General features: G+C 43.1%; 1 protein-coding gene across 14 annotated transcripts in view; it reads left to right on the forward strand.

The window, feature by feature from the left end:
* Positions 1-1,150: 1,150 nt before the first annotated feature.
* The window catches only part of RGS7 (regulator of G protein signaling 7), a gene marked incomplete at both ends in the record, with an annotated part of 439,059 nt that continues 426,645 nt past the window's right edge, over positions 1,151-13,564 (forward strand). For all 14 annotated transcript variants that reach the window (XM_080698947.1, XM_080698950.1, XM_080698943.1 and 11 more), the window contains one exon: positions 1,151-1,228. In XM_080698947.1, the coding sequence (XP_080555073.1) occupies positions 1,151-1,228 (78 nt within the window). The remainder of the gene's footprint in view (positions 1,229-13,564) is intronic.

Here is a 13,564-nt window from a genome sequence, read left to right on the forward strand (position 1 = left end):
GGCACGTGATGAGACCTGACAGCTGCACGGAGTTCCTTCCATCCATCCATCCATCCATCCATCCATCCATCCATCCTTCCCTCCCTCATCCACCCATCCCCACGTATCCATGCATGCATCCATCCATTCAAACATCCATCCATCCATCTAGCCCCCGCGCATCCACCCATCCATCCATGCATCCATCCAAACATATCCATCCACCCACCCACTCATCCATCCACTCGCCCCCATCCACCCCACTCCGCGGGCTCGGGCGGGTGCGGCGGGAGGCCAGGGCGAGGCCGCCCCCGGCGCCGAGCCCCGAGCCCGCGCCCCGCGCCGCGCCCCACGTGACCGTCGCCGCTGCTCGCGGGCGCGCGCGGGCGGGCGTCTCTCGCGCGCTCCCGGCAGTCGGGAGCGGGAGGCGCAGGAGCCGGCGGCGGCGACCGCGAGCGCCCAGCTGCGCCCACCCCGCCCGGACCCGCCGCGACCTTGCCGCGCCGCCGCCCGCGCCGCCCGCCGGCCATCGCCGCCCAGCAGGCGGCCGGGCGCGGGCCTGCTCGGCCCCCGACTCCAGGTAACCGCGGCGCCGCCCCCCGCCCGGGCCGCGCGCCCCCCGCGGGCTCGGGGGCGGGGGCGGCCGGGGGCGGCCGGGCTGGGCCTGGGGCGGCGCGGGAGGACCGTGGTCAAGTGGACACGCAGGTCTGGAGAGAGGGCAGCCGAGTGCCGGGACGTGGGCTCTGTGGCTGGCAAGGCGAGCTTTCACTCTCAAAAACCAGTACCCAGAAAATGAAGTCGATTAAAACCCCAGGCAAAGGGCAGTCTAGCTGGAAGACTGCACTTTCTTACATTCCCTGGGGTATGACAGGTGTAAACTAATCTCAGTCCTCTCTCTCTCTCTCTCTCTCTCTCTCTCTCTCTCTCTCTCTCTCTCTCTCTCTCTCATCTATCTATCTATCTATCTATCTATCTATCTATCTATCAGTGCCCCGTGTCTTTTCCTCCAGCTTGTAAGCATGCTCCATGTGCAGTGGGCACCGCAAATATTAAGATGGACCACACGGTCAACCCTTAATCCCTGTCCGTAGGCTCCTACTCAGTCTGTCTACCCCTTTGCAGGGCAGACTGCTGATTCCTGTGTCCACCAGGCCACCAAGTTTTGGGTGACATGGCCCAGGGGAATAATTATGGGCAGACCAGCAACGGGGTGGCGGACGAATCGCCCAACATGCTGGTGTACAGAAAGGTAAGCATTTCTCCACTTTCTTTGAAAATGAAAACTTGGCTTCCTTGACCCTCTCTCTGTGATCAGAGTGTGTATCAACTTTGTGGTGGGGTGGGCTCCCGAGTCACTGAGATTGCATGCTGTACTTGAGGGTGCTCTGACATTCTCAGGTGATACATATGTGGAGAAACACAAGGAAGAAAATTAAATCTCACACCTTCCTTGCTGACTTGACATTGATGAATTGGTCGTAGGCAGGAACAGCAAGTTTGGGCATTCCATCTATTTGGTCTGTTACACTTGATTATGTAGTATCCATCATAATTTTTTGTAGCTTTTTCTTATACTCCTAAACATTTAGGTTATAATAATTACATAAGTGTATCACATTTTAGAAATAAAAATAGACCACTTGCAGTTGTGTGGTCAGTGCGTCTGTGTTAATGTATGTGGTTCAATGTAGTTTAATGATTTCACACTCAGTAAACAATTCTAGTTTCCTATCTTAGCCTCAATTGATTATTTTTCCTTTGTATTATTTCTGTGATATTGCATGTAGGTATTTATGGTGTAGTATCATTCACCCATTGAATACATCTTTGCAGTCCAGAGGTTTTTCTTTTCTTTTTTCTTTTTGCCACAAACAGATCCAACAGCTTTATGCATATAATAGCAGTGCTGTCAGCAACAAACTTGTAGAGATTGAACCACTATAATAAAGATGCGTTTGAATATTGCATGTGCTTTGGAGTGGTTGCTTAGGTAACTTCACTCTGGTTATGATCAACAGCCTTACTAAAATTAAGGATGCGGTATCTTTTATGTAATTTCGGCGCCCGTTGTCTCTGTTGCCTTTCACACCAGGGTTACTTTTCTCTAGCACAATATCTCCAGTGCTTATTGACAAGATTCCTTTAGTTAATGCAACAATGGCAAAAAGGAAATCATACCAGGAGGATGTTAAAGGTTTTGATACTGGAGTGAGCCCACTGAAGGATGGGGGGACCGGGTGCTACTTTAACCTTGGTGCAATCAAAACTTTTTGTCTTTATAGCAAGGACCTTTAAAAAGTAGCAATGTGTATGTGTTGGAGAGAATATTGTTATTGCTTCAATGAGAAGGAGTATGGCATGCTGTCTAGTTGTATTCTTGTGAATGAAGTTAGATGTGTCTGGGCAACATGGTATGATGGGCAAGGAAAACAGTTGGCTATTTTACTCTCAAACTATTCCAAATGGATAATGCAGGGAAATAATCCACTTGAGGACAAATTATTATTATGATCAGTCCTCTTTTGATTGAAGTAATGGGACACTTGCTTGTTATATAAAGAGCTGTTCAGAGGAACCGCATTTTGGTGGCAGTTGGTGTTTTTTAATAAGTTATGATATCTTTTATTGCTTGGTATGACTTTTGATCATTGCAATAATAGTAGGCGTTTAAATTCCGTTTTGTGGGTATATGCAATGTGGAGAGTTGGGCTTTTGGGCAAAAAATCATAGTAGTATTTTTGTTAGATCAAAGTGTTATATTTTCTCCGTTTCCCTATGAAAGAGTGACTAGCAGGAAAACCCCACTTAGCTTGATTAGAAATAAACTTGATATTTTATCAAGCAGTGTATCTTTTAGTCAATTATTATGAAAACAATAAAAAGCAGAATTTAGAAACTGTCTGATTATCTTAGTGTGCCTAAGCTCATATTATTAATTTTTATTTTACTTTATAAATTGTTTTATGGTCTCAAGTTGCTATTAGTTCTAACTTTGAATTAACCCTCTAGGATGATTTTGGGGAAAGAATCTGCTGTTTCATTTTTTCAAAGCATTACTGTTGGTTAATCTGGAAACTGCTTGTGAGGCTTATTTTACTCTTCCTTTACTGGGTCTTTATTTAGGTTAATGAAATATGTCACTTATTTTTCAAAAAAAATTTCCCTGATAAATGATTATTTGAAAAATTAACCAAGTTCAGTAAATTTTACTCATAATGTTTAACTATGGGTTGACTGGATATCCTTTTTATCCTCAGAGCATATATTTTTTGTTCTTGTTGTGATAAAAATAATAATGTGTAAATAGATGGCAGATAACTTATGGAGAAGCCATTTTCTTGGTTGTCATCTGCTGGTCATTAAGTCACATCTCGTGTGTCTGTAACATACCGTGCGACAGGAGGGGTTCATGTGACAGTTGTCCTGTAGGAACTTTCCATTCAGTATCACACTGGAATGCTTGAACGGGAAGAACAGTATAGAAACTGGAGAGGGTGAGGGCTGAGTGTGCCCGTGAGGCTGTTCTGCCACTCCTTTTTCATGAAAGAACAGGTGCCCTGTACGGTGCTTATTAACCATGAAGTCAAGCAGCGGCTTGGAGAACAACCACAGTCCCAACAGCATGGGGCTCGGTCACGGCAGAGACGGAGGGCGAGCTGCATCTCCACTCTCGCCAGTTCTCCTCTTCTACTTCACTGTGGACCTAGACACAGCTCTCGAAAGCACGTTCTCCAACGTGGTTTTCAGCAGTCCCTCCCTCCTCCCTCCCCCACGCCGCCTCCTGTTCACCTTCTGCTCAAGAGCCTCTTCCTTGCTCAAGGGTTCCATTTTATCATCAGAGGCCATGGATGGCTCCTCGGAACGCTGCTGGGGGAGACAGGAAGTGGTGAATGGCCAGCCAGAAATATGCAGAGAAGCTGGGGCTGTGAACTTCTGTTGTCTGGTTTCTCTCTTTCTCCATTGTGATAACCCTCATACAGATCAGAGGAGTTCCTCCAGGTAGTGGAAAAATTCCACGGATTTTTTTTTTTTTTTTTTTTTTTTTTTTAGTACTGGGGATTGAACCCAGGCTATCCTACCTCTGAGCTAGCTACACCCCCAGTCCTTTCTTCTTTTTTTAAATTTTGAAACAGAGTGTCAGTGGGTTGCTGAGGCTGGCCTTGTTCTTGCTACTTTCTTTTCTCACCTTCCAAGTACTGGGATCCCAGTGTGCACCGCTGCCCCTGGCTACCCAAGGTCTTTTTAACAAGAAGTTCACAGTGACTTTAAGGGAAAAAAGTGTAGACAGACACAGCTCTGATCATGAAGCCGAAAGAAATGCCGTCATGGTGCTGTCGTGCACTTTGGGGCCCCGGGCCTCAGGTCAGGTCTACCTGCAGCTCTGCCTTGAACGCTTGCCAGTAGCTTGTGGCTTAACAAGAGGCTCTCAAGAGTTCACTGGATGTCAGAGGTCCATTTGAAAATCCCCATGGATGAAGTCTTTGCCTTAAAAATTCTTGATTTATAATGCTGTCCTTTTTATAAGCAGTGAGTTAAATCAGAGTGTAATGTTATTTCTATATTTAAGGGCATCTTATTTAAAAGTACACACAATTATGTGCTTGGGCATTCTTCTTCCTGGGGCTTTTTTGAGGGGGAGGGGTGGGTCCTGGGATTGAACCCAGGGGCATTTTACCTCTGAACATACACCCCCAAGCTCTATTTTACTTTTTCTTTAAAACAGGGTCTCACTAAATTGCCATGCGCTGGCCTTGAACCCACCATCCTCCTGAGTACTAGGATTACATTTATTGCCACCATGCCTGTGCTCTTAGGGTCTTTTAGCTCTCCTTGAACAGGCCTTCACTAGATTGCACTGGAAGTAATCGACTTCCTTTAGTATTCAACTACCTCCAACTCACCTTGCATTCAGTCCAGGTTCTGGAAGTCTTTGCAGAGGCCACGAGTCAGAATTGATGGTTTTTCCTTTTTTCTTCTTTTCAGTTGGTGGACCTTAAGCATGTCTCCCAGTTTTGGTCTGCTCTTCACAGAGCGACAATGGCTGCAAGGGAGGGTGAGCTAGAACCCGGAGTCCCGGGAGACACACTGCAAATGTGGTGTCTGGCCAGGCTGCTGCCCAACAGACAGAATACATCACTTCTGTCCCGCAGATGACATTCCAGTATCAGAAAAACACAATTTCTAGGGCACCTTGGGGCCAGTACATATTTCCGATGCTGGCTTCTCACTAGCAAGGATGCTCAAAATGTCTAATGACTTCTGATATTACTGCAGCAAACATTTGTGCTCCAGCTGTCAGAAAAGAAAATGAAAATATTTTTCTTCTTTATTATCTTTTTTATTTTTTGCAATACTGGGGATCAACCCCAAGGCCCCTTAAATGCTAGGAAAGTGCCTTTCCACTGAGCTCTATCTCAACGCTTTTATGTAAATTTTGTTTTGAAGCAGGGTCCCTCTAAGCGGCCCAGGCTGGCCTCCAATTTGAGATGTGGAAGGAAACACACCAAGTGATTTGTGCCTGTATGACTGCATCACTTAGAATCTCAACATATAGATAATATGTAATCATATAAACATAATGCTTCAATAAAAATGTTAAAAGCAATCTTTGACATTTTTAACCTTGATTATCTTGATCTGTCTGGGTTTACTACATGTTAGCAAAAAGTATTTACAGGTGACCAGAAAAAGACCCATTAGAAAAGGAAGAAATATACATAAACAGATAAATCACAAAACATATGGGCCTTTAAGCCCTCATATTTCTAAAGTAGGAGCTCAAATGAGAGACAAGCACTAGTCAAATTGTTTTTTTCCACTTTTGAAAATTTCTGATGTGGTGTGTCTTCTCTAATCAGATTATTTGGAAGAACCTTTCAGAGCTGGGCATTGTGGCCCATACCTTTAATAACAGTACTTGGGAGACTGAGACAGGAGGATGGCAGGTTTGAGGCCAGAGTTAGCAACTTGAGGAGACCTGTTTAAAAATAAAAAATAAGGATGACTGAGAGTGTAGCTCAGAGACAGAATGCCCCGGGGTTCAATCCCCAGTGCCAAAAAAAAAAACCACCCAAAAAACCTTTCTGAAATGAGGGATGTTTTCTGTTAGAAATATATTCAGACCTAGGTTTCCCACCATGACACAAATACTGACATGTGTGACATGTGCCTGAGATCTGTGACTTTTCCGCTGTGAAGCAGAGATGTGCATTTTGTGGGAGATGCTTTAATGATGGATTTGGATAATAATTAACTCGAGTTCAGAACAGGGAAATCTTTCATGGTCGAGCTCTTTTCTCGCCAGTTGTTGCTTGCCAGTTCTATTTGTGGGATTAAGATAAGGATTTGAGGCTTGAATTTTATTTCCTTCATTTCCTATTTCCAATCTCTCTGAGTCTAATTGATCAGAGGGAAGTGCAGATGGAGAGAAGAGGAACTATCCAGGGATTTTATTGCCTTCTAATAGCCTTGTGGTTACATCAAGTGATGGAAAACAGGATATTTTTAGGTGGTGTGGGTGACAGAATATGCTCATTGCAGAGAATATGGAAATAGTTTGGGTTTGGACAGTTGAATGACCTCATAAATGTTAAGTCTCCTTGAGAACAGGGCTGTGGAAAGAAAGCCACAGGAAGAACTGGCCCTGCACACCCAGGGGTAGGGAGGCCTGTGAAGGTTAGGGTCACGAAAACTCCTGTTTGGAATGTCAGCCTGATTCTGGAATGATTCCAGCTGGGTGCAGGTGTTACCTGTGATCCTGGTAGTTGGTGATCATCCTGAGGATCTGATCCACCATACTGTTCCCAAGGTGGCCGCACAATTTCAGGTTCCCATAGGCACCGTGCCAGGCTGCCTCCTTCTCCCCACTCTCACCAACACATGTTCTTTTCACTGTGGTACTAAGAGTCTCCTGAGGGGTCTCAAGTGGCATCTCCTTGGGGTTCTGATTTGCATTTCCCTAATGATTGAGCACCTTTTCATGTGCTTATTCTGAATTTGTTGATTGTTGTTGGAGAATGCCTGAATTTTAAAATTTTTATTTACTTTTTTAATGGTGTACTGGGGATTGAACCCTGGGACATTCTACCTCCTAGCTACACTTTTAACCCTTTTTATCTTTCATTTTGAAACAGGATCCCCTTAAATTGCTGAGGCTGTCCTTAGACCTGTAATCCTCCTGTTTCAACCGTCCATGTCCCTGGGTTACAGGCACGCACCACTGCGTTGGGCCTGAGCTTGATTATATATCTATTGGTACATTGTAGTCTCACATCATAAGGTACTTTAGAGTGATAAGGACTTACATGTACACAGCACCTCCCTGGGCTCTCTCTTCACTCCTTTCTCTCCCCTCCCCAGACATGAGATTGAGATTGGTGTTGGCAATTTCACATCTACACATAACCTTCGCCTATTCCTCCTCCATTGCTCAGGGGTTGCTCCTGAGCCTGACTGAATGTATGATCACTTAGAGTTCTGTCCAATCCGAATTCTGGTTTGTTATTGTTTGTTTGGATGCCTGAACTAGGTTTTCAATAATGAAAAGGCCTCTGTAAATTTTGAATCACTTTACATTTGCTTATTAAGTTCAGTGTCCACTGAGGAAAGATGGATTCTCAGCTGTGAGCAGCTGAGGATAATAATTTCACTAGCAGTTGAAATATTTTGTGGAGATTTTATCCTGTCATGCGCACCCCAGTTAACTAATGTTGCTCTCATTGCTGGAACCTCCTTTATTGCCATCGAACATTAACATAACATTTGGTGGGGCTACTCTTTTGACCTTCTGATGTGCCAGTGGCCTGACAGTTTCCTCTTCTTGCTCCTCATGACACCGTGGTGACATCTATGATTCCTCATATCTTATAGGACTATTTTTTCTGGCTAGTATCAAAATATTGAAGAGCTCACATTTCCTTCCTGTTTTGGACAATGTGGATTTGAACTCAGGCTCTTCCATTACCCAGCGATGTGACATCTTATTACAGCTTTCCAAGGCTTCCTTTCATGGTCTGCAGACTGGAATAGCGACAGGAGTCTTTCATAAAGTCGCCGTGAGATTTAGGTGAGCAGACTCCACACAGGCCAGAAGCAAAGAGAAGGCACGACGAAGCCCATGTTTCCTGGGCTTAATTGTTTCTTCTTTTTTCTCTCTGCCTCCTCTTTATTTCCTCCCTCCCTCATTTCTGCATTCTTTTTTTCCCTTTCTTCTCTGCCATCTCTTCCTCTTCCTTCAACCATTTTCCGTCCTAATTGGTTGATGAAGAACCAGCACATACAACTCCACAGTCTTTCTTTCCTTTTGTTTTTTTGATATTGGGGGTTGAGCCCAGGGACATTTCACCTCTGAGCCTCCCCCAGTCCTTTTCTGATGTTGGTGCAGGGTCTTGCTAAGTTGCTGAGGCTGGCTTCCAGCCTGCAATCCTCCTGCCTCAGCCTTTTAAGCACTTTTGGCAGGTGTTTGCCACCACACCTGGCTTCCATATAGTCTTTTATGCTGAACAGTTTAGTTTTCACAATATCTGACAAATTTTGTTTTTCAATTAGCAGAGTATTTTTACGTATGTAATCTCATTTGCATATGAAAATCCGTGGACTCATAACTCATTATTTCCATTTTAGAGACAACTTCCGTGGAGGCTAAGTGATTTATTTGTCCCTAACACATCTAGAGAGTTTCAGACCTGGAACTCAAGTTTCTTCCAGGTAACCTTGGATGAGTCGCTTTTTCTCCCTGAGCCTCAGTAGGAAGTGGAGATAAGAATTCTTGCTTCACAACAATGTTGTAAGGATTGAATCCGACAGCGTAAGAACTCGAACTCTGATCTATCGTGCAACGATTGAGTGAAGGCACTAGGATGCCTGCCTGACCTTTGTGGTTTAATAGATAAAGTCTGTGATCATGTAAAAATATGGCTAAAGACTTAATAAATATTATATAAAGCTGACCTTCTGCAAATGGTGGTTGAATTCAGCTTCAGCTTTTCCTGCTACATAGTACTTCCTACATGGAGGACCCGGGTCAGAGATGCTCATGTCAGGCCCATTTCATGAAGAGGGCTTTATGTCTCCACAAAATAAAACCCTGTGACTGTCCCCTGCGCCCGTATATCTGCTGCACCTCCTGTCACCCACTTTTTCCCACCTGTCTCCTTCTTGACCTTCCTGACCTTCCTGCCTCTCATTTTCTTCAGTCTCATATTCTGCTTTTCTGAGTGTTTTTTTTTTCTAATTTCTGTATTTATAGTGATATGAATTTTTTTCTCTTGTCTTTGCTTATTTTCATCGTCCTATCCTCAGCTTTCAGGATTTTAGTTAGAATGAAATCGCAATATTTGAGTGATGGTAGTGATAAAACTTAATTAGTAAAGAATTTAAGAGACTAGCACATTGAATAAGGACAACATATGTGACTATATCAACGCCAATCTCAGTACTCTGTATTGAGGGGGTGGGGAATGGGGAAGCAGGGGGGGCTGTATGTCCTTGTCAACATGATTTACATTATGATGTGAGACTACAATACAGTAATAAAATCACACTATAAAAATCAATTGAAAATAAGTACAAACTGGGTAAGGTGGTGCAGACCTGTAATCCTAGTACTTGGGAAGCTGAGATAGGAAAATAGCAAATTGGAGGCTGGCTTCAGTAACTTGGTAAGATCCTGTTTCAAAATAAAAAGTAAAAAGGGCTGGAGGTATAGCTTGAAGATAGAATTCCCCTGGGTTCAAACTCCAGTACCATAAACAAAATAAACAAATATTTTTTTATAACAAATAACAAATATTTTTGTCTTAAATCTATAAAATAACTGCTTTGGGAGTATTGAAATGAGGCAGGCAACCCATATCTCTTAAAGAATTTTGCAAATGCCATATACAGTATCCCAGACTTCCAGAGTTATTTTATTATTTGTGTTGCTCTTGGGCTTTGTTTGATGCTCTCCTTTTATTCTCATTGCCTTTAAGTTTGCACAGTGTTAGCAACTCCAGAGCATTGGCTGTATTCTGAGGGTGAGAGACATGTATTCAATTATTATCAGAAGAGTTACTCACTATTCATTTAGATTAGTAGAAGGATTTCAAATGGATCTCTCCTTTCATCTGAAATATTGGTCTGAGATAATTATTTAGTCTTTTCATAATATTTTTTAAAGGATTTGAAGTACCTTGTATTAGGTCTTTGGAGAGATCACTTGGGAAGGGAATTTTAATGGCTTAATCAAAAGCAGTTTATCTGTTAGAAATGGGCTCAGGCTCTCCTCGTTAACAAGTGTGTGTAAGCCGCGGGATGCTCTTGCCCTGAGAGTTCATTAGAAACAATTCATTGACTTGCTCCACATTGATTTATTTGACTCAAGGTTCAGATCCCTGATAAGCCTCGGTGAGCCCCTTGCTTGTCCTCAGTAGCCCTTTCCCTCGCTGTGGTACAAGTGCTCACTGTCTCCACTCAGCACGAGGTCCGAGAGCACCGGTCACCTCGGCCCGGGAAGCTGTGAGCATCCAGGTGATGCTTTCCTGCTGATGGATGTGAACAGATGGGATAGAGGATCTGAGAGGTGTCTTTAAAAGAAAGGGGTGGGCTTGAACTCAGTCTTGCCTGGAGGTGGAAGCCGAGAGCTGGAAGTCACAAAACAGCAAAGGAGTCAGACCCCGCTTCCCCAGGTATTAGAACCCTGAACTGGCCAGCCTGCGTAGGTGACCTTTTGCATCTTCAAGATACTGCATTTTGGGATTTCTGTCACTTACAGGCAAACGAAATTCTCACCAATTGCACAAGTACAGCCAATGACTCTTGCCTCTACTCTGTAAAATGGCGATAGGGCTAGGTGTGATGGCACACGCCTTTGATCTTAGTGCTTGGGAGGTTGAGACAGGAGGATCCCAGGTTCTAGGGCAGTCTGAGCAACTTAGTGAAGCCCTTAGCAACTTAGCAAGACACCATTTAAAAAAAATTGGGCAAGGGGAAACTCAGATGTAGAATGACCCTGGGTTCAACCTCCCACATACGTACGCACACACACACACACACACACACACACACACACACACACAAATGGAAATAGGATTCGGTGTTTATTTAGAATATATTTTTTTTGTTTTAGGAACAAATTGTTTGCTCTCTAAGAATAAATCTAGTTTCTTTTAAATAATTTAATCAAAAGATTCAGATAGATTAATTGTACATCTTGTTCAATTTAATTCAAGGGTTATTTATATTTATTGAGCAATTATTATATGTAAGACAACTGTCCAGAAGTATTAGGAGATAAAGTCAGTAATCATAATATTGTGTTATTTGTTAGAACACCATATAATTCCAAGAGTATAGGGTCAAGAGTTACAAGTGAGCCAGGCCTGGTGACACACACCTGTAATCCCAGTACTTGGGAAGCTGAGACAGTAGGATCACCTGTTCGAGGCCAGCCTCAGCAAATAAGCCAGGCTTTGAGCAACTTAGTGAGGTCCTGTTTCAAAATAAAATAGAGCTGGGGGTACTGTTCAGAGGTAGAGCCCCTGAGTTCAATCCCCAGAACCAAAAAAAAAAAAGTTAATTTCTTGTGCATATGTGTTTTATCTATATCTACATATATCTATACATCTATAGTTATATAAAATAGCCTTATAAAATTGATGGGGTAGTTCATTGAACTTTAAAAATTCCTCTTTTTCATAAGAAAACTGATATATGGAAAGATTATTATTTGCCTATGTCAAAAACAAAGGCACACAAAAACATTCTGATTTATTTTACTGTCAATTTAGTATGTTAGGAATGAGAGAAAAAAGTTTAAAATATATCTGAACTTATTTCTTCACTCTACAAATTGTTTGTGGATGCTACCAGCTCTGTGGGTCAAGACCTTCTCTGGCAGTGTCCTGGCCTCCCTAGAAGTTCAGCCAATTTAAAGATGGAATTGTTTTACATAATGATATGTAAGCTGCTTAAAGTTGTAGAGATTGGCCTGTACTCCATCGATTTCTGTGAACACTGTTTTTGAAAGCTATGTTTAAAAGCATTTTATTGAGCATATTTATGGAAAGTAGCATGAATCACCTCTCTTACCACTATCTTTGGTAGGAACTGTACATTCTAAACCATAGAGATGAGGTGTTGAGTTGGATTTTAACACAGAGAATCAAGCCCATCAATTCGTGGTGACTCGATATATACAGATTATCCACATAACAAAGCAAAAGAGAGGAGGCATTTCTATAGTAGCAAAATGCACATATTCTCTTTTAAAAATCCCAAATTCTGGAACAATCACATTTGAAGGGAATTGGAATGGATTGCCCAAAACATTTTAACCACTCAAAATGTTTAATGTGTTAATTAAGCACTAACCCAAACAACACTGCTCTTATTAGAAATACAATCACAACCATAAAAACACATTAGCTTCCTACAAATAAAGAAATCACACAGTGACTGTAAGGATCGATCTTTAGAAGGCAGAGGAAGCACTTGGTGGTGGAGTTATGGAAACGAGGTCAGAGGGACTGACACTGGCTATGGTTTGGTTAAGGGTCCCAGAAGCTGCTGGGTTGCAGGGAGGCCCAGCCTGTGGTGCTTTGGGAGGGGGAGGAGCTCCCAGGGGTCAGGCCTGCTGGGAGGAAGTCAGGTCATGGTGTGCCTTGAGGGGATGCTGGGACCCCAGCCCCTTTGTCCTTCTCTTTGCTTCCTGGCTGCCATGACCTGCCGAGCAGTGACCTGCCTCTGTCACGTGCTCCCACCGTGACGTGCCGCCTTCACCGGCTCAAAGCAACAGGGCCACGTGACCACAGATGAATGTTCTGAAACTGTGAGTCAGAATACCCTCTTCCTCCTCCTCCTCCTCCTCTTCCTCCTCCTCCTCCTCCTCTTCTTCTTCTTCTTCTTCTTCTTCTTCTTCTTCTTCTTCTTCTTCTTCCTTCTTCGGTGGTACTGGGGTCCCTGGAAACCCTTCTACCTCCAGCCTACACTCCCAGACCTATTATATACATATACATATACATATACATATACATATACATATACATATACATACATTCATACACACACACTATATATATATACACACATATATATACATATATACATATACATATATACATATATACATATATACATACATATATATATATATATATATATATATATATATATATATATAATTTGGAAACAGGGTCTCTTAAGCCAGCACAGCTGACTTCGAACCAGTGCGATCCTCCTGTCTCCACCAACCAACCACGGGGATTACAAGTGTGCACCACCACGCCTGGCCCTTCTTCCTTTTAAGTTGTTGACCTCGGGTATTTTGTCATGGAAAGCTGATTAACACAGGGTCAGTATTTGCAGGTGGAGGGCCAGGAGCAGGCTTGGAACCAATGGGCTCTGGCTTCTCCTGTAGCATTTGCTTGTTTTATATAGTAGTCCCTCTTTATCCGCAATTTCACATTCTATGATATTAGTTTCTGGTTGTCAGCTGCAGCCAGAAAATATAGAATAGTGCCAGGCATAGTGGCACATGTCTGTAATCCCAATACCAGGGAGGCTGGCACAAGAGAAGCAAATGTTTGAGGACAGTCTCGATAACTTA

This window comes from Muscardinus avellanarius, assembly GCF_963383645.1.
Source record: "Muscardinus avellanarius genome assembly, chromosome: 7".
NCBI classification, from domain to species: Eukaryota; Metazoa; Chordata; class Mammalia; order Rodentia; family Gliridae; genus Muscardinus; species Muscardinus avellanarius.